We start from the raw sequence: 23,521 nt of genomic DNA on the forward strand, positions 1-23,521 counted from the left end.
GTGAGGCATATTTCAGCATTTGGATCTACTGAAGAAAAACAGGATTGCATCAGTAAGAAAAACATCCTGATAGAAAATCACTGTGGGCTTGGTGAACTGTGTAATGTTGTTTTTCTGCTGGACTAGTTTGTTGTGATGACAGCTTAGAGTCCTCATCGTGGTCCTGGGAGATGGGGTGAGTGGGAATGGATGACGTTTCTTTTTTTCTTAATATTCAAGCTGAGCTACCTGCCCAGTGTCCTTTTATACAGGCCAAAATACAAGAAGAAATTAAGTCCCCATCTGGAGTGATTAAGCTGAGTGGCTCCTCAGGGCTCCCTCATGAAGGCTGCATCCAGTACTTGAGCAAGGGATTTATACCTCAGAACGTTGAAGTCCTTTGCAGGCTCAAAAGGTGAACTGAAAAATCAGGTAGATAAGAAATGAGTCTGGAACTGGCTTAGAAATGTACTCTGAGTGTCCCGAATTATGATGGCGAAAAAACATTTTAATAACTTAGTTGGAAATCCCTCTTTGAGAAACAGAATGTTCAGATTGGATGATTTTGGGAATATCTGGACGTGTATCATTAAGTGAAATATTTTGACCTCACTCCTCCTGAGCAGGATGCTGACTGATAACTTCTGATGCAGTGGCATTGTCTTAGGGGTAAAAGGGTGCTGCTAGTGAAAGAGAAACAGAACCGAGCTGGTCTGTAGATCCAGCTGTTGGGACTGTGTTTACTATCTCACGTCTTCAAATTGCACAAATCCAGCACAGTTCCTGCTCTGCAACAGAAGTAGGTAAGGTACAGCTGGTCCCACAAAGCACCTAAAGTCCTTTTGGCTCCTGTAGGAGGGAGGAAACATCCAAAGTAAACCTGCAGAAAAGTTTTCTGGCTGGTTTCAGAGAGCAGGATCTTTGCAGTCGCGTGGCTCTTCTGAACAAACATGCCAAAGGTCTGTTTTGAGGGAGACTCCTGGATTTAGTGGATGAATTCATGGAAATAACTGAGAGGACGTCAGATTCCATTTGCAAGTCCCCGGTTCCTGTTTGCTTTTCTCCTGGCTTAATTTTTGCTTTATATTGTTTGTGGGTTTCATCAGACCCAATGTCCCCGGCCTGAGGGCCACAGTTTGAATCTCACTGCTGTGCGCAGCGCTGGAAAGCAGCAGCAGAACTGCTTCCTACGTCACAGCTGGGATCTCAGAGCTATGGGGCTGGAGGTGGTGGTGTGCCCTTCTCACAGTCCTCCACTTCGTGAAATGGTGGAGAGGTGCAAAGAGGATCAGCATTTTAACCCTGACGTTTAATTGCTAAGCACTGCTGCTGGCCCCAGCACCAAAATTAGCAGCCAGCAACAGCACCTGCCTTGTTTCCAGGCCCCAGCTCTTCCATCAGAGCTGCACTCTGCTCCACTGCCCAGCTGCAGGCAGAGCTGCAAATAACCTCCCAGGGCCAGGAGCCTTCCACCTGGCTGGGCAGTGCCAAGTGGATCTGGGTGTTCACAGAACAATGAACCCAAACCCACCAGAAAATGTGGAATGGATCTTTAAGGAAAACTTAAAACCTGACTAGCTGTTTTTCTTTCAAAATTAGACTTAATTCCCGGCTGTGGGGCTCTGTGCTGACCCCAAGCCTGCAGTGTGGCAATGGGAAGTGCTGCTGCATCTCAGCCTGCTCCCCTGCTACTGTCCCAGCTCCTTTCCACATCCCAGGAGCACAGAGCATCTCCTCTCCCTTACTCTGCTTCTTACTCTGCTGTGTTCTTCCATTTCATCACATTATTTGACCTTAAAGACAATCCCCACGCCAAAACCTGCTGTCTTGTTTTGCACATGGAGTATTCTGTAGTACATCAACAGAGTCGACTCGTTTCCAGCCTTGCAGGAAAGACAACTGCTAAAAGCCATCAAAAGAGACTCAAAGCAGTGGGTGCAGCCTGCTGGCCCTTCAAAGCAGTGAGCATCCACCTCCTGAGCTCTGCAGCTGGAGAGCACGGCAAGCCCTTTATCTCTGCAATAGATCTATAAATGGACGACTTGGCATGCGGGAGCATTGCAGACCTGTTTGATTTCAGAGGGAGTGCCAGGCTCACAGGAAGCCAGACATTTATTCTGAGAAAAGAACACTTGCACTGTACAGCAATAAGATGTGTGTTCACCTCCCAGAGAATATTTTCTTTGGCTTTCCAAGCTCTGTCATGTAATTCTGCTACAAAGGAAAACAATGGCCTAACTCATTCGTTTACTTAAAGGCAGGCACGGCGCTGATCTTTACCTGTGCTGTGAAGAGCCACTTGACTAAGGACTTGAGTGGACACAAATGGCCAGGAAACGTGGCTGAACGACTTCAAGTGCTGTGTTGCCAGAGAGCAGCCCGCCCTGCCAATGGCTTTATCGATCCTGGGGTAAGGACGCTGGGAAGCAATGGAGTGGTGAGATGCACGGGCACAGCGAGCTCCACTTGTGAAGCAGAAGCCGTCCGTGGTTCAGAATTGGGATGGAGAGCTCAGGGCTGTGCCGGGGCCACGCTCTGGCTCAGTGCTAATGGTGCTATTGATCTGCATTGCTCTCCTGCCTGAGCTCTTAGCGAGACGTCGGGCGGACACAAATCGCCGCGGATGGGTTGAGGAGGAGGAATTTGTCAGCTCAGACTTTAAGTGCTGAGCTCGGTGCCCTACCTGAGTCAATGGGGGAAAAATACAGCGTGTCATTTGTTTCTGCCATTTAATAGCTGTCGGTGCAGGAATTGCGTTTAAGAAACACCTTTTAGATGGCTTCACTTGACCTGGAGAGGACTGCCCAGGCCCTTCCCCAGCCATTCTGGCACAGCAGTGGTTCCCTTAAGGAGTTCTCAGTGGGCTTCATTGCCCAATGGGTGAGTGTGTAATTGCACACTGAATGAATGATGTATTTCCGTCAGGGAAAAACGCTGTTTGACACATCCCGAGACCCTCTGAAGGCAGCAGCCCCATACCCCGGCCACGTCGTTTTCCCCTTTCCCCCCATCCCTCCTTTTGCTGCTCCGTGCTCCCCACGGGCGGTTTGCGGGCGGCGGGAGGGCCGGCCCGGGCCTCGAACCCGGATCCCAGCGGCGGGCTGAGAGGTGACGTAAGAGCGGCGCCAGCCAATGGGAGCGGCGCGGGCGGTATAAAGCGGGCTGCTGCGCTCAGTCGGATGGGAGTGCGGTGGGGTTGCGGGAGGGGTGTGAGGGGGGTGGGTTTCGTATAGCGCGTTCGGCCGGGCTGGCCCTGCCGGCGCCTATGGCGGCGGCGCGGAGCTGCAACGGGTACGCACGGCGGGAGGGACCGCCCTCCCCCAAGCTGGGCACCGAGAAGCCGCGTGTGTCCGCCGGTAGCGGCGGTAGCGGGGACGGGTGGCGGGGAGAGCGGCCCCGCAGCGAGGAGGACAACGAGCTGAGCCTGCCCAGCCTGGCGGCCGCGTACACCACCATCCTGAGGGCGCTGGGCGAGGACCCCGAGCGGCAGGGGCTGCTGAAGACGCCCTGGAGGGCGGCCACCGCCATGCAGTTCTTCACCAAGGGCTACCAGGAGACCATCGCGGGTAGGCGGCCGCGCTGAGCCCGGAGGGGCGCCTGGGGCGGGGGTTCACCTCGCCTGCCTTCCTCCTAGCCGTGCCAGTAAGGGCTGAGCTCAGTGCGTGCCGTAATACGGGGCTTGGGAAACCAGGGAGTTCCCCTCCAGTTCCCCTTCCGCTCCTTCCGACCGTCGTAGGTGAGTTTCGGTTGGAGGATGAGGGACGCGAGTGCTGCGCCGGAGCCGAGCAGGGCTGTGAGCCCGATGCGCTGCAGCCCGGAGCGCGCCCTGCTGCTTCGCTTTCCCTTTTCGTTTCCCCGAAGCCCTTCTGCGCGTAACTTCCAGCGCTGACTCGCTGAGCAATTCTTCCTGTTGCGGTGTCACGTCCCGGCTCACCCTGGGAGCGTCTGCTCTGTCTCTGGGAGCGAGCCTGGCGGTCAGGTTCACAGCCGGCCGTCGGTGCTGCGTTCTCCTCTCGTGCAGTCGCACCGCACGCGGTGTTCGGGACGGAGCCTCATCGAGGTCTCACGCAACGACCCTCTGTGTGCTTCCCCCCCTTGGGGCTGCACTTATTGCTCTGTGATACGGGAGGTCTCAGGCTCAACCCGCCTGGTTCTAGCAGCTTTGTCTTCGTCTGAACACACTTCCATGCTGGGAGGTTGCTGTCTTTCACAGAGTGGCCTGGGTTGAAAAGGGCCACAGTGATTGTTTAGTTCCACCCCACTGCTGTGTCTCTCAGCTCTTCTCTCAGTATTGCTGCAGCTAAACCAGGCAGGTCCCTGTTAATTTACCCCAAACTTTTGCTCTGCTGGATCCCGAAGGATGCTGGTTTTCATCTGGCCCAATTTGACCTGCATTTCTTGGAGCAGAGTGCTTCTGGGTACCCCCTCCTGAATGGCCATGCTGGGTGGCAGCTGCATTACACACTGTTTCTATCCATGTGTTACTGTCACCCTTAGGTGCTGTGCCCCTGGGCTGCTTTTTTTTGCTGCTCTTTTAGGAAATGAGAGGAAGCAGTGATGCGGGCGTCCCTTCCTGTGTTGGCTGGGCAGTCCTGTTACTCCCCAGCCACTTTTCCCTTGTGCTTCTGCCCTTCCTGCTCTTAGGGGTGAAATGGGAGGGGGAAAAGCTGTAGCTGATGGACCAGTCCTTACCAGCCAGCAAAATGTCTGATGGCTGAAGTTGTGCATTGGTGTGGAGTTAAGTTCTGCATGGGAGGTCCTGAGCACATTGTGAAACACAGGGCTGAAAACCAGGCAGTCTGAAGCAGGGAATGAAGTACAGCTACAGGTCTTCAGGTCAGCCTTCTGCTTGGGTAACCACCTTGGGTAGGGAGGGGGGGAAAAAGCAACTTTAACTTTACTTTTCCGTACGGTACAGGAATGCAAAATGATGTAATAAATGTATTCCCAAGCTGTGTAATCTAGGGAAGGCTGGACAGGGTGCAGTGAAAAGTACACTGGAGGAGATCTGCAGTGTTTGGTGTTTCTGACTGAGGCTTCTCCTCCAGTAAGCAAGAACGGGGCTGTGTGGTTGGTCACAGCTAAGCTGCCTGCTGCTCGTAAATGAATGGTGCCTCGCTCTGATTTGCCACTGAGAGCTTCTGAGTGCAGTCAGGATGCTGGAAGCTGTCGTGCTTCTTTGTCCTCCCATAAAGTTTTGTATTGTAGGGAGGATTATGGCTGAGTTCTGCCCTTCTTCTCCATTCAGCTTTCTGTGAGTAGCACAGAACCTGACGTAGCTTCTGTTGCAGGTGTATTTCCTGGCCAGACAGTGCAGAATAACAATGTTCCTGGTTTACATTTATTCATCTTTATCTGTGCTCTGCAGCTGGTCAATATTGCATTTCAGAGCCATCAGCAGAGTTGATTTGCTGAATATCTAAACCTGCCTTTCGGTGTTCTTTCTAGATGTGTTCTCCCATTAATCCTGGCTGTTTCTTAAGGCCCCAATCCTTAGCTCTCACCTTGACAAAAACATATTCAAATTAATGCATTGCTCTCATTTTATGGTGGAGATAATCGAACTCTTATTGGAGGAGCATGGGTGCCCCTGGGGGTTTCAGGTAAAATCCATCTGGGGAGCAGATCTACAAACACCAGCAGTTTATGCTCGAGCATGTGTGTATTTGTAGCCATTGCAAGATACCAAGAGTTTCACTTCATTTCACCCAGTGCTTCTGCGTGACCACACAAGAACATATTTTCTTTCCCTGAGTCAGGGTCAGATTTATCGGCTTCTTCATTCTGCAAGCAGATGACAACAAAATACGAGTATGTTCTTTTGATTAATCGAGGTAATCTGGGCTGTTAATAGCTGGCTGTCAGCTTTCAGCATCCTTATAGTTGTTCAGAGGGTGGTGTCACACAGAGGGTGGTGACGCACTGAACAGGTTGCCCAAGGAGGCTGTGGATGCCCCATCCCTGCAGGCATTCAAGGCCAGGCTGGATGTGGCTCTGGGCAGCCTGGTCTGCTGGTTGGCGACCCTGCACATAGCAGGGGGTTGGAACTGGATGAGCATTGTGCTCCTTTTCAACCCAGACCATTCCAGGATTCAGGCAATCATCTGCCAAACACACGAAGGCAGAATGTGGGGAGATCTGTCCCTCCTTCAATAAATGCTTAACATTATGCTTGGAAGCGCTGTCCATTGGACTATGAATGCTACAAGGCATAAATGTGTGCATAGGGCAGCCTGGTCTAGTATTAAATGTGGAGGTTGGTGGCCCTGCATGCTACAGGGAGGTTGGAGCTTCATGATCCTCGCGGTCCCTTCCAACCCAAGCCATTCTAGGATATGCAGTACATGGGTGGATGTATGGAAATCAGAACTGCAGCCCAACTCATAACTGAAGACTTCAGAATCAGTCTGGTGAGTTGCAGAAACAGCACATGTCAAAGATGTTAGCCTCAACACAACACACTGTACAACAGATCCAGCTCCTTTACAACCCTGCAGGAGACATCAGACAAAGCTGAAGAGGCTCCCTACATCTACAGTGGGAAGTTAACTTGTCTTAACTTCTTGTCTTAGGAGGTTCAGCTGTCCTTTCTGTGTGTTTAACCTTGTTACAGTCATAGAGTCAGAGATTGGTTTGTGTTGCAGGGGTCACAAAAGCTGCCCCAGCCCCACCCCTGCCATGGGCTGGGTGTCCCCCATTAGCTCAATTTGGCCTTCAATCCCATTAACTGGTGCCAGTGCCTTCAATCCCATTAACTGATAAAGGTGTTGAAGAGTGCCAGTCCCAAGAGCCTGGGGTGCACCACTCATGATCAGCCTCTACCTGAACATAGAGCTCCTGGCCACAGCCCTCTGCCTGCAGTGATCCAACCAATTCCTTACCCACCATACAGCCCACCCTTCAAATCCGCATCTCTCCAACTTAGAGATAAGGTTATGGTGTGGGACTGTATCAAAGGCCTTGCAGAAGTCCAGGTAGATGACATCAGTTGTCCTCCTTTTGTCCATTGGTGCCATCACTCCATTGTTGAGCACCACCATATGGGTCAAGCAAGGTCTAATACCAATAGATTAACACCTGCTGAGTTGTGTGTGTTGCAGCCTCTCATTAATTTGTGCTCTCTTACAGCGAGGTGAGAATAAAAGCAACCTCAGTGCTCTCTTCTTCACCTTCATCCCTCTGTGGTTTTGTTGTTTCCATAGATGCAGCAATGGAGTAAGCTTGTATTTTCTAAGCCTACTCAGTTTGCTGTGGGTGACAGGTGCTAAGCGTTTCTGCATAGAAATAGGCAGTGCCTTAAACAAACAAGGCTGTTTGATCAGCAGCACTGCCCTTTGCTGAGAGCTGATGAGTTGCTTCAGGGGTTTGTTGCTGGAAGTGAGGCACTGCTGGTTCTCTTGCTTCTCACAGATACAACGGCCTGATGTATGACCTTAAATAGCAGCAGTGTTGGCAGTATGGCTGTGGTTTGTTTCTTTGAACTGAAGGGTGAGGAGCATCTCCATAGCCCTGATTTCCCTCTTATTAATGTTTGTATTGGCAAAAAATCACTTCCAGACCTTATCTTAGCTTCATCTGAGAGTCTGCAATGGCTGATCTCATATGAATAGACTTCAATCCCTCTCTGCAACGTGGAGAGCCTCTTTATAAGAGGGTAAACGAATCCATGAAGTCGATGGCTAGAATTAGCAGAGCAGCCCTGGTGCTTTTCCTCCTTATTCAGTTCTTCATTGTGAGTTGTAGAAGAGCTGGACCAGATGTATAACTTCTGGCAGCTGAAGAATTAAGTTTTGCTTCTGAAGAGAACGTTCCTTTCTGAAGCAGAATGTCTGTTTGCAGTCCTCTGGTGTGGCAGTGATGGAATCGGAAGTGTTAGTCATAAACTTGTAAATCTTTTTTTTTCTGATGCTTTTCTTCCTTCCTGTTGGGAAGGTATACGATGGCAAGGAAGCCACGTGGTGCTAATGCCTGTTTAATTATTCCCTGCAGCTTTGGAACTCTTATTGCCGGCTAAAATAGCCTCATTACAGCTTAGGTTGAGTCTCTTTCTAGAGGTGTTCAAGACTTCTTAAAGCAGATGGTAATTCAGCTGGGAATTGGCATACCCAGTCCACCCTCTGCCTTAGCAACCTGAAGTCATTAACTTTCTGCAGGAATACAAACTCTCTTTATATGAATGAGTTTTCTAGCCTGATTTTCCTCCTTTTATGCATAATAAATTCCTGGTACCTTTCAGGACGGAAAAGCTGCAATAATTCCCTTGTGTTGCTTGGCTGGAATGTTTTCTCTAGCTTCAATTCTTGTCTACTATTGATGCATGAATAAATACAAACAGCCAGTTTGGACTCTCGATCTTACCACTTAGCAACAACTGAAAGATTTTATAGCAATTTTCTTCTTGGCTTCCCTACCATGCCTTCATCTATTAGCTCAGGTCTTCTTCTCTGTCAGTTCCATCTCTTCTCAGATGGAGAGGAACTGCCCCATAAAGCCAGCCCATCGTACCTGCTGTTGTGCCTCAGCTGATTCTGTCTCAATGAACAGGTTGTCTGTGGTCTCTGGGCTCTTTGGAGCATCCTCCACCTCTACCGTGTGAGTGAGGGCAGTCTGGAGCCTTGCGGAGGGAGAGCCTTGTGCTTATGGCTGAGCTCAAGGAGCTGGGTTGCTAAATCTGAGACCAACTTCGTCCCTCTTACAGTGAGCAATCCTTAGCCTGGCTTCCTCCTTGGAGTGAAGCAACTCAGCTCATGGTGAGAGCATCCTACAACCATCTCAGACTCCCGTCTGTAAGATCTAGACAAGACCAGGCATCTGAAATGCTACAGTGCTGCTCTACAGAGGGCTGTCATCCTCCAATCCCTTCACCTACGGAGCCAGCTGCTGGGTGGGCTCCATCTTCTTTGGTTGCCAGAGGTGCGTTTGCTTTCCCGTGTCATTAAAGCTATGCAAATAGTTTCTATAGCAACAAGTCTTTTTGCTGAGCTCTGACGCAAAGTCCCAAAAGGTCTTTCTCATTCTGTCTCCATCCGGTTCTGATTTTTGTTGTTGTTATTTTTTTTTTTATCAACTCTTGAGGAAGATAAAGGGGGAAATTAATTCCGATCTGTTTCAGGAGTTGCAGCAGGAATGGCTGTTTAGGCTTTAACAGCTCAATGAGGTTTCCATATCAGGACTTGAAATCTGAGCTGGCGGACATATCATCTGGAATAACTGTCCGTAACTCCATGTTTGTTCTTGTTCACTTCCATACAGCTGTGTATTTTTATCCAGATCTTTGCATTTCCTTAACGTGATGCACCTGGGTTTAAGCAAAAAAAAAAGTTCCCTCAGCTTTTCTTGGGTGGCAGAGAATGAAAGCAGTGATGTTTGCAGGCTCCTCTGGTGCACTGACAGGGCTTGGTGGCAGCGCTCGAGCACAGCTGTGACTAATAAAAGCAGGGTGAGTTGAGGGAAATTGTCATCCCAAGGGGCCGAGAGACTGTGGGTGAATGTGCCAGCCTCCTTGTAAGCTCAGGATGTGCAAATCTTATCCTCCGTGTCAAGAAAAGGACTACACGGATGGCACTTGGAGGGAGTTTTGAGTTAAGGCACAGCAGGACTCAGTCCAGCATCTTGGCTCAGCTACCTTTACCTGATTCATCTGATGCCAACTCAGGGCTTGGATTTGAAAGGATCTGTGTGTATGGGGGTGCTGAGATTGTAAAGTGAGCAGGAAGGACTCAAGCAGGATAGGGCTGACTGGAGCTCTGCTCTCACAGCACAGTCAGGTACTGGCCTTCTGTCTCACCTCTTGTTTTGCCTCTGTCTCCCTGGTATCACCTGGCAGTGGTGAAGGGGCAGCAGAGGGGTTAACACAAAGCTCCTTCCTTCCTTTATGGGTTCTGGCCCTCCTTCTCAAGGTGCTGGCTGTTCCAATTGACACAGCTTGCTGTGGTCACAGCTGCAGAAGTTTTGCAGCTGAGCAGTTCTCATCTGTCGCCTGGTTGCACCTTGCTAGTGATATTCAGAAGATCTTGTGCAAAATTGACGAGACCTGTGTAAATGAGAAGTACGAAATACCCTCCAGCTCTGTGGTTATATTCTTGACACAACAATCTATGCGCTTATTTGCTTCTAAAGCTTCCTTTGCTGCCCAAGGTGCCGTGACCTGACAGAGGATATGCAAAAAGGAGGGATGACCTTCGTGCACCTATTTAATTGCTTTGGCCGTGGGAAGGGATGTATTTCTTTTCCTGAAGTTGCCTGTGTGATACTCGATGGGTCTCTTGGTCTTCTTTTCCCCTGCCCTACAATAGGGTAACAGCTGTCTCCATAACAGCTCTTCCTTCTTTGACTCTTTACAAGGGTAGATAACAGCAGGACAAGGGGAAATGGTTTGAAGTTGAAGGAGGGAAGATTTAGGTTGGATGTCAGGGGAAGTTCTTTACTCTGAGGGTGGTGAGGTGCTGGAACAGCTGCCCAGAGAGGCTGTGGATGCCCCGTCCATCCCTGGAGGTGTTCAAGGCCAGGTTGGATGGGGCCCTGGGCAGCCTGGGCTGGTATTACATGTGGAGGTTGGTGGCCCTGCCTGTGGTGGGAGGGTTGGAGCTTCATGATCCTTGAGGTCCCTTCCAACCCAGGCCATTCTGTGATTCTGGTGACTGATCTTGGCCCCTTGGATGAAGCCTCTAAGGATCCACTTACATATATGTTTCATCCATGAGTTTGTATACGCATGCATTTATGTGTGTGTGTGTATATTAATATGAGACTTTTCCGTGTTGAATTACCTTCTGCTGTGTGACACAGTGCTGTCACACATTACGGTGGCTCATAATGAGAATGTGACCGTTTCTGATTGTCCTGAACATTCCGCCCCACGAGCGTGCTGACGTCAATCCATATCTAACATCAGGCCCCGATGCTCCTGGCAGTGCTGGTGTGAGCCAAGCTGGTGGTCTAATAACAGCACCAGTTGCTCTGGAGATGCTTCTGGGATCTGTTTGGATTTTGTTTGATCAGTGCTGGGCATAGCAGCGGGTTTTGTGAAACCACTGTTTGCCTTTCTGCTGTGGAAATGGCACATCTGCAGAGCATGGCGTGAGCGCTGAGAACCTGCATCACTGCTGTGGCTTCTCTTTGTTGCCCTCCAAGCCTGCTCTGTTCCAAATTCTGTCTCTTTCTGGCTGCACTCATAGTAATACAACAGCATGGTGCTTCCCATGGAATCCAAAATCCTTCCGGCAGTGTCTGCTGTAAACTGGGCTGTAAATTCGAAGCACAAAAATTATGTGCCTTTATGGGATTGTTTCCTGGCCTCTTCCGTGCCCTCTGTCCCTGCTCAGAAGCCTTCTGGGGTTCAGCCCTGCTGTTCTGCAGGTCGCCAGCCCTTCTTGGGAAGGACGTGCGTCGCAGGCAGAACATCTTGCGCACAGTTTCCAGGGTTACCTGTGTAGTGCTGATAGCAAGCAGGAAATTAAAATGCTCCGTGATGATGATACGTATCGACAACAGATGGTGGCCATTAGGTGTGTGTACATGTCGGGGAAGGCATAAAGGCAAGCAGAGCAGTGACAGCTATTAGATTTGTGTAAGCAGAGTGCCCCCTTGTTCCCCTGCTGCCATGGTGGGTCTTACTCTGGTTCTTGGAGATGACTCCAAGCGTGTGTGGCTTCAAGCTGACTTCTTTGCAGAGCTCCTCGTGCTGATTGTCAGCCCTTCTGTCCCTTCTCTTGCTTTGTTTTCCTCTGTTTTCTATACAGCTATTGTCTCTTGTCTCCTAAAAGTCTCCCTTACCTTGGGGCTGTTCTACTTTGAACCCCTCCAAACATGATCTGGCTCACTGTAGCCTTTGTGGAGACCACAGTAATCTGCTGTAACCTGAACTGAAGGACTGCTCTGGGACTTTAATGTTAGGGGACTGCTAAATCTGGAAAACCAACTGAGGATCTGTTGTGCTGAGCTCTGGGACTAGCAAAGCCTCATGCTATGTGTTTCTTTCCTTACTGAGCCAACTCTTTGTGGGTTTCTCCATATTAATTGTCCGTTATATCTGAGATGCAGAATTCAGACTGAGTATAGCAACTGCGTGCTAGCTCTCCGTGCAGAACAGCAAACATCCCCCTCATCTTTGGCTACAGATCTTTCTGACTGCTGCCTATGCCTGAACAGCTGCTGGCTGGTGTGCTTCAGGGTGAAATGCAAGGGTATCGTTTGGGCATGGAGCATCCTGGAGGATAGCAATGCTGGTGTTGAAGCTGCAGAAACCACTCTGATGATTTCTCAACCATTTCTTGAGCTTTTCTCAAACCTAAGGCCCAGCTTTGCTTGTGGTATGTGCTTGTGATATGGAAGCCTGTATAGAGATGTGCTCTGCTCCTCACTGCTGGCTCGATGGGCTGTAGTTTTAATTGATATTAGATGCCAGCAGTTCCACAAAGGCTAGATTTGTTCCGACCTGGGCACAAACTATTGTTCAAATGGAACACTGTAGACTGACTTTTGACATAGCATATATGTAGCTGTGATTGTATCCAAACCAAAGCATGCTCGTGATGCTACTCCTTGCTCCCCATAGCTAAAATCTATACTTTTGAGCCACAGATCTTCCGAGATATTGGCTGGAAGAACCTTCCATGCTTGTGCATGTATTTTTCTTAATGCAAATGTTTAATTTCAGATGTGCTGAATGATGCCATCTTTGACGAAGACCACGATGAGATGGTAATTGTGAAGGACATAGACATGTTCTCATTGTGTGAGCATCACCTCGTTCCATTTGTTGGAAAGGTAACTCTTCCTCATCAAACAAACGTGGGAGTACGTGATACAAGGCACATGTAAAAGACTTTGTAGCTATAACTACAAAGCTTTTAAAGCTGTAAGTATTTACTGCTTACGGCTATGATTCTAAAAGTTAATCTCCAGAGAATACAAATAAGAAAGACCTCCTTAATGTGAGTTTTATTTGGATTTAAAGCTCTGTGCTCAACCTTTCCTAGTCTAACTAATCTAATGGTTTCTGACATTTCACATTAAAGCTCTTCTTTGTGAAGCAGCAGCAAGCCTCGAGGGCAGTCATCTTGATATTAAACCAGCTCACCCTGCACGCTGCCTCCGTCACGGCTTTAGTTCCTGGCTCAGAGCTATCCAGTGCCTCTGTGAATGGAGCAAGCTTCTGATTAGCAGCCCCCTATTAAGTGGGCTAGCAGGAGGCTGCGTGGCTTGGGACTCCCATGAACAGAGCTGCTGTTTCAAATGGTGGCATCAACACCTTCACACCCCCCTCCCGATCCCCACCACCAATAAAATAACTCAATGTCTGTGAACTTGAACAGTTCAGTGTTGGAGATTCTGGGAACCTCAGCCTCTTCTCTCTTGTAAGAGCACAGAAGGATGGACCTTCTTTTGATCCATCTGTTCTACCATTGAGTACTCACGGGGCCAGAGGAGCAACTGCTGTTATCTGTAAAATGCGATCAGCACCACAAATGTTCCAAGCAAACGGCCCCCCAAAAATGAAACACCCAAACAGAAACCAACTGTTTATTGAGTCAGCTCATTCTCCTCTGCTGTCTTCTCTTACTGATAGCATTTTCTACCGGAGAACAAAATAGCTTCTGTTTCTGTGAAAGCTTTCTGTTTCGCCTGTGATTCTTGGTTACTCGGTCTGCGTGTGTTCACTTCATTACTTCTGTGGCAGTACATGCATTCCTTTTTACGTCCAGCAGTTTAGCCCGTGTGCTTTGGAGAAACCTCCCAAGCACTGAGTCGGTCCTGCTCATTTACTGGTCTGCTAAATGCCTGGGTACACCTCTAAGTGTTCTCAGCCTGACCGTTCTCCTGCTGGGTACATCAAACAGGCTGCAAATACCCACCAGCAGATCTTGTGTTTGCAGCTCTCCATTGAATAAAGACCAGGAATTCACACGCAGACACACAGATTGCTCTGTGGGGAACACGATTCAGCACTTGTTTCTGAGTTCTGTCTCTTCATCTGAAATGTTTCGTGTCTTTTCAGGTGTCAGTGGGTTGATTACCCAACAGAAGTGATAGGAATGAGCGAGTTAGCCAGGTAATTAGGTGTGCTGTGGTACCTCTACCTGCAGGTACAGCAAAACAGGACTCCGAGGTGGGGCCTCCAGGCAAAGCACTAAGGCAGAATCCTACACTGATACTCCCCTACCGTATCTTGGCTCATTTTTCAAGTCTCTGACACAGTGACACAAATGGGAGTTTATAATCTGTTACTACTGTAAGCCCACTTCATTTCAGCAGCCTTCTGTGTAACGGGAAGCTCAATGCCATTCCTTCTCCCTTCAGATCTGAGCACTTTTCTACTCCGTAACTGATTTCAGCCTAGTGCAGTTACATGTTCCTGATGAGTGTTCAGTAAGCCCATAAGCAGGGCAGAAGTTGGCTGACTTGTACAGTGATGTATGGGACTGCTGATAGCACGTGAGTTGGCATTGAAACAATAATAGTAGAAAAAACAGCAGTAAGTGCAGCCTGATTTTGGTGGCAAAGTACTTCTTGCCATCAGATCCTTTACTGGAATCACAGTCCTTCTCTCTCCCTTTCATTTATTCACTTTAGGACTTGAGAGAAAAGCACGGCAATGTCAGATGGGCAGTGCTACACCGAGTAGTAATAAGTACTGCTTTTTGTGCCCGAAGGCAGCAGTACTCTGTGGCATTCCTGAGACTTGGAACATAAGCCTTGACTCTTGGAGAGCTGTGATTTTCCTCCCCTGCCTCAGGACACTTAACCTATCCTGCACCAGGCACTGACCTCATGAGGCATTACGGCCTTTGGTAGCTCCACAGTTAATTTTTCAGGCTCGTTCCTCCCACACGCTAAGATTTCTGGGCTGCTCACACTTCTGGGACACATGCACACCTCACTGTCTATGCATGAGTTTCACACGCATTTGGAAGTTTGGTTTTCATTCTGCTAATGGCTTGTTCTGCTCTGTCTAGGTACATATTGGCTATCTTCCTAACAAACAAGTACTTGGCCTCAGCAAGCTCGCGAGGTAAGTGTTAATGTAATGAAAGTGATGCTAATTTATAAACAGGATTCCAAGCTGTGCTAACTGTGTTAATCTGGCTAATCTTGTCCCCCTCTGAAGCTCAGCACACTTTGTGTCCTGGATTTGGATTTAGACCAATCCTGAGCGTTACACGTTTGTTTGTGTGTGTGTGGAGAGGACAGATGAGTCTTAGAGCTCTGTGTTAATTAATATCACAGTTGATTGGAATAGAGCCATAACGTCCATCCAACACATTGATGTCGAAAGAGAACACGGAAGCAAGAAGAAGTGGAGAGTGTTGGCTGTGTTCTAAGGCAGATCAGCAGGCACAGTGAGGATCTCTAGCAGCTAGAGATCTGCAGGTATACGGACTGATAAGAGCTGGGATCTCAAACTGCAAATGAACACACCGTGTGGATCTGAATCCAAAGCTTCCATCTGACATTTCTTTCTTTCTCTCTATGCCTTCTGAGAGAGCAGTGGGGCAGACTTTATTGCTAAGGCTCAGCTTTAGAAAGAAAGTAATGAAGATACACTTGAGAAATCCACATCTTGTGTAAAATACCCTTTTCCTTGGCACGTGCCCTTGGATCAGCTGTTGCTGAGCTGTGTTATAAGGTGACGATTTGATGGGCGATGGTAGATGATGGTAGATGATGGTAGATGATGGTAGATGATGGTAGACGCCTCACCTGGGCAGATGGTTGGGCACCTGAGTGGAAGGATGTGTTGCAGCAAGTGAACCTGGAAACACTGGCTGTGGTCCAGAAAGACCACGTAGGACACACTTACACTTGCCCTGATACATCTGTTAATCTTTCCGTAGTTCCGATCACGCTGAGGGGAATTAGCCTTGTAAATCTGCACACCTGCGGGTTTTCTTAGCGGGTAGGAGATGCGCAGTGTGTGACACTGACGTGCTTTAAGATCAGCCGTTTCTGTTCCGTGCTCTGCTTGCTCAGCAGTGAGTTTGGGTTGGAAGCAGAGGGGCCCTGGGAGGTCACGTTCTGAAGTTGACCTCGTATGGCAGGGCAAGCAGCTTCACATCTCCTAGCAGCGCTTGCAGGAGTGCAGTTTGCCCTGATCAGAAGGCTGAAGCAGTTAAATGCTTAGATTTTCATGGTAGACATTTACCATGGCTGCACTTAGCTGCCTCCTGGTATTGTAGGGTGGGATCCTGCAATCACCTCTGAATTGCTGATTTAAAACCGTCTTGAATGGTCCTTAATGCAAGTGGCAACGTGGTGCTAGAAGCATCCAGTCTTCCCACTATTTATTCTCAGTATGAAATATGTTTGGATGCGTGCACGTCTTCCTGCACTGTGCTTTAAAGGTTAAATAAGTTAAATATTGCCCTTTTTTTTTTTTTTCTTTCAAGTGAGGGTAAAACTTCCATATCCTACAATAATGAAAAGATTAGATTCTTGTATAACCAGATCTGCTCTATCCTTGCTTGCTTTTGTGTACTCGCCATGAGGAGATCGGTAGGCCAAATAGTGCTTCCCTTTCTTGCCCTCTATAATGCAACCAGTGTTCACACAAAGATTTGTGAGGCTGTTGGTACTGGAGACCTAATCTTTCATAATAGGATTAGTTCTAATGTGGTGTGTTCCTGCCATCGGGATGACCTGCATTCAGCAGACAAGCACTTTTCCTTGGATTTTAGGCTCAGGTTTGATAACGCCACCTCTGTTTTCACACAGACATGCTTATGGGACTTCTCTGAATATCTAAACATTATGTTGCTTTGTTCAGAATAGCTGTTACACAGCCATTTCATTTCTGGAGGGGACCTTCTGCATATAATTCCCTCTCCAAAGCAGCAGGCGAGTCTCATTGTCAGAAATGTTTCTTGTAAGCAATGCCTCAGGCTGTCAGCCAGGGTCTGGTTTTTGTCTGCTCTGACCAGATGGGCATTGAATCTTTCTGGAGCAACTTTTAACATGGCCACTTGACGTGTAATTAAGCATTTGGTCTGCATGCATATGGTCTGCGTAAATAACTCGCTGAGTCACAGAGCAGCCGTGGACTTTTTCTCTTGAAATATGTGGGTTTCAGCACTGTGTTGATAGGTGCTCAAACCATCGCTTGAATTGCTCTGCAGATGGCTTGCATTTGAAACCCTGTTAGAGATGAGCACTCAGGTGAGCCCTGCACTGAAATGTGAAGGATGGGTGGAGAGTATCTGTTTTATCATGGGGTCACAGAATGGCTTGGGTTGGAAGGAAGCTCAAGGATCATCAAGCTCCAACCCCCCTGCTGCAGGCAGGGCCACCAACCTCCACGTCTAATAACAATTATTTTCCCATAGCTCTCAGTTAAATCTGGGGTTGAATGCAGGCATCTAGAACATCTCTTGCTTAAGGCCAGTAGACTTCTGGGAATCCCAGTATCCAAACATCCTTAAAACAGCATTTGGTGGGCAGTCTGTTAACTCTAGGATCAGCTTTCAGGGAGTCTTTGGCTGTGGATTCCCTTGCAAGTCTGTGATCCAAGTGGGTGGTAGAACAAATACTTCAGAAGTAACAACCAAAGCAAAGAAGCTCTAAGGAGAAGTGATAGGTCTGCCCCTAAAATGGTAGGGTGGCAGACAAGGGGTACCTGCCACTAAAACCAGCAGTGTGGAAGGGAATTCATTGAGCCACGCCAACCAGGGGCTGAGCAGAAGCATCGCCCTGTGGATTTCCAGGAAGAGCTTTGATCAGTACAGTGATCTGTTGGTAGTGGAAAGTTAACTGTGAAGAACAGGCAATATTCAGAAAGGAATAATTAAAACAAATTGTCTTTTTCTCTTCTAGGATTGTGGAGATATACAGTAGAAGACTACAAGGTAAACAACTGGATCTTCTTCTTATTGCTTGTGCAGCCCTTTGCTAGCTCGAGGTACCAGGAATTATAGGTGGACTACAGCTGTTCAGATTTGAGAGGGTGAAGGAGAACAGTGTGTTCTTGAAGAGGTGTTTTTCATCTGTGTTCTTCCTTAGCCTCTGCATTTCCCCTGAGGGGTAAAATGTGCCTATGAAAATGAGTGTAGGCAGGAACTGATTCGGGGGATAAATGTAAGATACAGCCGCAAGGAATAGCTGGAGTTGCTGGATGCTGCCGGAGGTGTGCTCTCCTCCAGATAATTGGACGTGCCTTCAACAAGTGATGTCTGAAGAGATGAACTGAGGGCTGCCATATTAAGGAAGCTTGCTGCCCTGGAGAAGCAGAGGAGGCTACAGGAGCTGTTCCAAGGCTTTGGATCAGGCTCAGCCTGCTCTCAGTGTGGTTGAATTTGGCCTGTTTGTGGCAACAGAAGTCTTAGTGAGCTTTAGGTGTCAAACCAGGGAATAGCTGCAGGAAGTGAAGCTTTGGAGGACAATAGCCTCCCTTAATTTGCTCCTCAATTTTTATTAAAAGCTCTGTATCTTTTTCTTAAAATAAAGGGAAGCTGTGAGTGTAGGGAGTGGATGGTGTAGCAGTGAAGCCAGTGAATAAATATTTTAAAAAACAAAATAAAAGAGGAAAGCAAGAAAATCTAACTGCATAATCACCATAACTGCAAGTCACAGTAATACAAACTCCTGCAAACACATAATGGAAGATGACTCCCAGTATAAACAAGCAAATAAAAGATCCATTCCAAGGTACAAAATATAAGGTAGGGTTTGGTATTAATAAAGTTCATTTGGAGAAAGCAGAGCTTGGGCTAGGGGCAGGGAGCAGAAGGGACAGGCATGCTTGGAAGTGAGGATGCTTGCGGATGATGCATTTAAGCTTGTCGGTTTTAACAGTGGTTCTGAACTCCCTGTTATCCTTTCAGTCCAGGAACGCCTTACCAAACAAATTGCAATAGCCATCACAGAAGCCTTACAGCCCGCTGGAGTTGGAGTGGTGATCGAAGCTACGTAAGTTACTCCGAGCTGCTCTGGGTGTGATAACAGCTGCGTGCTGCAGAGCTGCTGCGTGTTGCCTCTTAGCTCTTCTAAGCTGTGTGCTGCTTACCTGAGGCAGAGAGGAGGTAGGCAGGAGTGATCTTGGCCCATTCAGTGCAAGGGGTTGGAGCTGTTTAAAGTGTGGGCTTGCCTTAACCATTGCAGAAATCTGACAGCTGGGTCAGCTGTCCCATTTGCACAGGATCCCCAAGTACAGCAGAGCTCGAGTCTAGCAACAAGCATGTCCTTGTGATGATCACATTGGAAAGGTGGGATTTTCCTAGGATCTACAGAGAGAAAACAGCACTCAGAAGCTGAGAACTTGACTTTCTTTGTCCCAGAGGACAGCTGATATCCACGGGCCCTTCTGACAGTTTGCCATTCATGGAATCATAGAATGGCTTGGATTGGAAGGGACCTCAAGGATCATGAAGCTTCAAATCCCTACTGCAGGCAGGGCCACCAACCTCCACATGTAATACCAGCCCAGGCTGCCCAGGGCCCCATCCAACCTGGCCTTGAACATCTCCAGGGGTGGACGGGGCATCCACAGCCTCTCTGGGCAGCTGTTCCAGCACCTCACCACTCTCAGAGTAAAGAGCTTCCCCCTGACATCCAACCTAAATATTCCCTCCTTCAACTTAAAGCCATTTCCCCTTGTCCTGCTGTTATCTACCCTTCCAAAGAGTTGACTCCCTTTCTAGATACGGAAGTTTTGTTCTGGTTTTATTTTTCCACAGAATTTAATGTGACCCTGTAGGAAACACTTGTCTTCGTGACACTTCTTACTTCTTCAGAGTACGTCTCATTTACTGACTTCCTCTCCTTTCTCCTAGGCATATGTGTATGGTAATGCGTGGGGTACAGAAAATGAACAGTAAAACGGTAACCAGCACAATGTTGGGGGTATTCCGGGAAGACCCAAAGACCCGTGAAGAGTTCTTGACGCTCATCAGGAGCTGAAGCTGTTGTTCTCTGAATGCACTCTGGAGGTTGTTCTGTCCGGTGTCGCCGTCTGTTCTTACTTGTTCCTACAACACACTCTTAAACTAAGTCGTCGTGAGCTGTTGTCATAGTCTTTGTTCAGTAAAAGACTTGTGATGGCAAATGAAACGTGTAGCGGTGAGCTTGGCTGCTCCTGGATCTCCAGTTGTGCTGATATTGCAGAACTACAGGCTACGCGTAGGGGGTTCAATGTGGTTCTTTCCACCTACCATGCAGGGTGTACTGCTGTGAGGAGGAAAGCGTGCTTTGGGAATGAACTGGATATTTATGAAATAGTTCTGTTAGTGGAATAAATACAGTGCAGCACAGGATGCAAACGGCTGTGGATCCTTGTAGGACCACTTACATGCTGCCAATACTGTACCTTTGGTGCAAAGGATGGTTCTGAATGGTCTCTGGGTGCACGTTATTACAAGTCCTGCAGTGGCTGTTTCAGTGTCTGGATATGTCTGTTATACCTCTTTGAGATGTTACCTCTGGTGGTGTTTTATATTCTTGCTGGTATTAACTCTATTTGTCGTATCTGGGAACTTAAAACACATTTTTTCCTAACCTCTTAACATGCAGGGAATTGACTTCTAAATGATTTGGAATGCAGTTTTATCTCAGTATGTAAAGGGTTTTATGCCCCTTTCTCTCTGTGCCTCCGGATGTCTCACCGCTTTCACTGCCAATTTCGTACTGTTTTTAAGCAAACTCTAATGGGGTTGGGGGAGGAAGACCCAGAATTTGTCTGCAAAGAGCTGATATATCCAAAGAGGTATTTTTTCCTGTCTTTAAGTTTTCCTCCTTGGGTTTCCATCGGGTAGACTGAGAAGGTAGATCTGTTTTGATCTCAAAATGAGGATTGCTCTTCAAGGTTTGCATCCCGAGCGTTGGACCAAAGGTGAGCACTGAAATCCTGAGCAGAGCACGCTGTGTTTCTGCCTGCTGGCAGTTCATCCCAGGGCAAAGCAACCTGAAATTACAGCTTCTTTCATAAGAGCAATTGAGAAAAGCGTTTCCAGGGGCGTCAAAATGAATTAAACTGCAGTTTTCTGTCTGTGTGGCAACCTCTGTATGTGGCAGCATTGGTACAGAGAGTTTCAGGCAGATGGACTGGGTTGAACTTCTTATACTTTGTGATGATTTTAATGGGAGTTGTGTAACTCTTAATTGGGAAAACATGGTGTGCAAATGAAAACCACCCTCCTTAAACTAAGGACAGGAGACAAAACAAAGACAATGCCAGCTGTGCTGTGGGATGCCTGCAGTGCAGTTCCCCATCCTCAGCCTGGCTTTGCTGAATATGAATCCCGAGATGCTCAGCATGCTGACCTGAAGCATGGCTCCTGGTTGGCAAGCTAGACCTGTTGAGTTAGGTGCTATAGAACTGGCTGCTGGCGTGAACGAGCTGTGCTGCACACTTACAAAATACACTAATTCTATGGCTTTAGTTCTCCTTATTGACAGACAGCAGATCCTGCCACTCAAGTTCAGCGTTGGGTTTCACACATCCAGATGAAAAGCCTTAAGTCTTTCTTGCTTGAAGTTCAACGTAAAACTCTCTCCTTTTTAGGCTGGAAGGAGAACTTGGGGACCAAAGAGGTGTGCAAAAGTATGTTTGTTTCTCTCTGCTTGCTCTAGTAGTTTGAAGTTAAGGCTTTGTGAAACACAATCTTACTCCTGAGGTAGTGAAATGGTTGTGTTTTAACCACTTATCTCTATTCAGGATAAAGTTCACGTTGCACCACTGCTGTTTTTTATTTCCACGTGACCCACAGTCTTTAAAACATACTTCTATACTCGTGGCCTTGGATTTTGTTCCCCTATTTGTTGTAAGACTGGTGCACTTTTTTTGGCTCATGTCAAATACATCAGCTTTAACGACAACCAGTGTGTCTATATGTATGGAACGTACAGCCTGCTGTTGTACCGCATCAGTGTCCATGGTCTCAAAAACATTCATTGTTGCATTAAAGCACAGTTATTATTCTTTGGAGTGGTAGCGTCCTTGGTGACTGGCAGGTGATGGCATCGCAGGATGAGGTGGGTGGTGGGATTGTAGAGTCATCACCAAGCTTGGAAAGACCTCCCAAGATCATCCAGTCCAGCTGTCCACCTACCACCACTATTTCCCTGTAGTTTCAGTGCTCACGAGTGCTCCAGCCTTGTAACGATGATGTTCAGTTCTGAAGCAGTAGTAGGTTCCTGTTTGTTGACAGAGCAGCAGAAAAAAACCCCACAACTCACCCCAAACTCATCTTCCTTCAAGGTTGCTGTAACCTTCCTCGTTCTGGTCTTCAGTATCAGAGGATTCAGCAATGGGAAGAGGGGAAGCAGTGTCTGCTCTGGAGGACATTGTGTGCACTGGGGTTCGTGTGGGCATAGAGTCCTTTTGAGGACTGAAGCCCTGGTGAAGGCATCATTGGAGGCCTCTCCATAGACCAGAGCCTCTGTCCTTGACTCTTCCAGCTGGAGCCGAGTCAAGGATCTCGAGGTTGAAACTGGTTGATCAGTATGGCCCTTTTCAACCCATTCTGTGATCTGATGGGGAGGATGCAGTAGTGAGTTCTGCTGCCCCATAACCAGGGCTGTGCCTCTGTGAAACGAGCAATGTCCACCAGGGATGAGAGTCTAAATGCTCCTGTGCTCAATTTGCCTGAATGAATATATCCTAACAGCAGAAAAGATGCAGGTGTGCTCAGACCTTCAGGATGAAGTCTTGTGCTTTGCCTTGGCTGAGTCAGCCCAGCACGTTCCCTGTAAAGCAGTGAGCTCAGCTGGTGGCAGCAGCTGCTCCTGTGGGGTGGGAAGGCTGTGTTAAAGGAACTGGCTCTGGTGTCCTCACGGGACGCAGATAGCACTGAAATTCAGGGATGAATCCTTGAGAATAATAAAGAAGACTTGCAGAATCAAGACACTGGAAGGGATGGTAGCCTGGATGAGCAAACGGGAGGAAGGAGGAGGAATTCAATGCCTTTAAGAAAGCCACCATCACTTTGTTCGTCTCTCATCTACGTCTCTGTGTCAAAGCACAGGGTAAAACAGAAGAGGGTGAGAAAAGGCACTCACAAATGTTGGGGCTACAGGCGATGGGGGATCCACTGGGTGCAGCCAGCTCGGTGGGTGAGCTTTGTGGCAGTCACGAACGGAGGAGTGATGAATGGGAAGACCCTCCAGCCTCGTGTGTTTCTTCTAAAGGGCCTGTCCTGTTTGGAAATGGCTCTCATGGGAAGCGCCAGGAGCATTGTTAAGAATTGCCTTTGTTGTGAAGTGGAGCTGGTTCTGTTCTTGTTGTTGTTGTGTGTTGAAGCTGGTGGTTATGGTGGGAAACAGCCTTTTGGGCAAAGCAGATGCTTCTGCAGGAGATTTTCTATTGCCTGCCTTTAAAACAAAGCAAAACAGAAACAAAACCAACAGTGTGGGATTTGAAAGGAACCTCCCTGGTTTTGTAATCATGTGAAATTCTGCTTTCATTGAGGTGAAAAAAATAGCTTGTAAGTCTACGGCTCAGAGCCCAGAGGAGAGAGCTGCCCGGGGAGTGGTGGGGTCACCGACCCTGGAGGTGCTCAGTGACTGTGGAGATGTGGCACTGAGGGACGTGGGCAGTGGGGATAGGCTGGGGATG

The 23,521-nt window shown here is 48.1% G+C and overlaps 1 protein-coding gene across 1 annotated transcript; it reads left to right on the forward strand.

Moving 5' to 3' along the window:
- Nucleotides 1–3,160: 3,160 nt before the first annotated feature.
- Nucleotides 3,161–21,892, forward strand: GCH1 (GTP cyclohydrolase 1). Its single transcript, NM_205223.2, has 6 exons — nt 3,161–3,545; nt 12,638–12,747; nt 14,937–14,992; nt 17,788–17,819; nt 18,795–18,879; nt 19,743–21,892. Exons 1-6 carry the CDS (start codon nt 3,245–3,247, stop codon nt 19,867–19,869), a joined length of 711 nt encoding a protein of 236 aa, NP_990554.2. The 5' UTR covers nt 3,161–3,244; the 3' UTR covers nt 19,870–21,892.
- The last annotated feature ends 1,629 nt before the right edge of the window (nt 21,893–23,521 follow it).

The sequence above is a fragment of the Gallus gallus genome, chromosome 5 (assembly GCF_016699485.2).
Source record: "Gallus gallus isolate bGalGal1 chromosome 5, bGalGal1.mat.broiler.GRCg7b, whole genome shotgun sequence".
Taxonomy (NCBI): Eukaryota; Metazoa; Chordata; class Aves; order Galliformes; family Phasianidae; genus Gallus; species Gallus gallus.

Coding starts and splice junctions, on each gene's coding strand:
- GCH1 (NM_205223.2), top strand. CDS start 3,245: ATGGCGGCGGCGCGGAGCTGCAACGGGTACGCACGGCGGGAGGGACCG. Junction 14,993..17,787: donor GGCCTCAGCAAGCTCGCGAG/GTAAGTGTTAAT, acceptor TTTCTCTTCTAG/GATTGTGGAGATATACAGTA. Junction 17,820..18,794: donor ATACAGTAGAAGACTACAAG/GTAAACAACTGG, acceptor TTATCCTTTCAG/TCCAGGAACGCCTTACCAAA.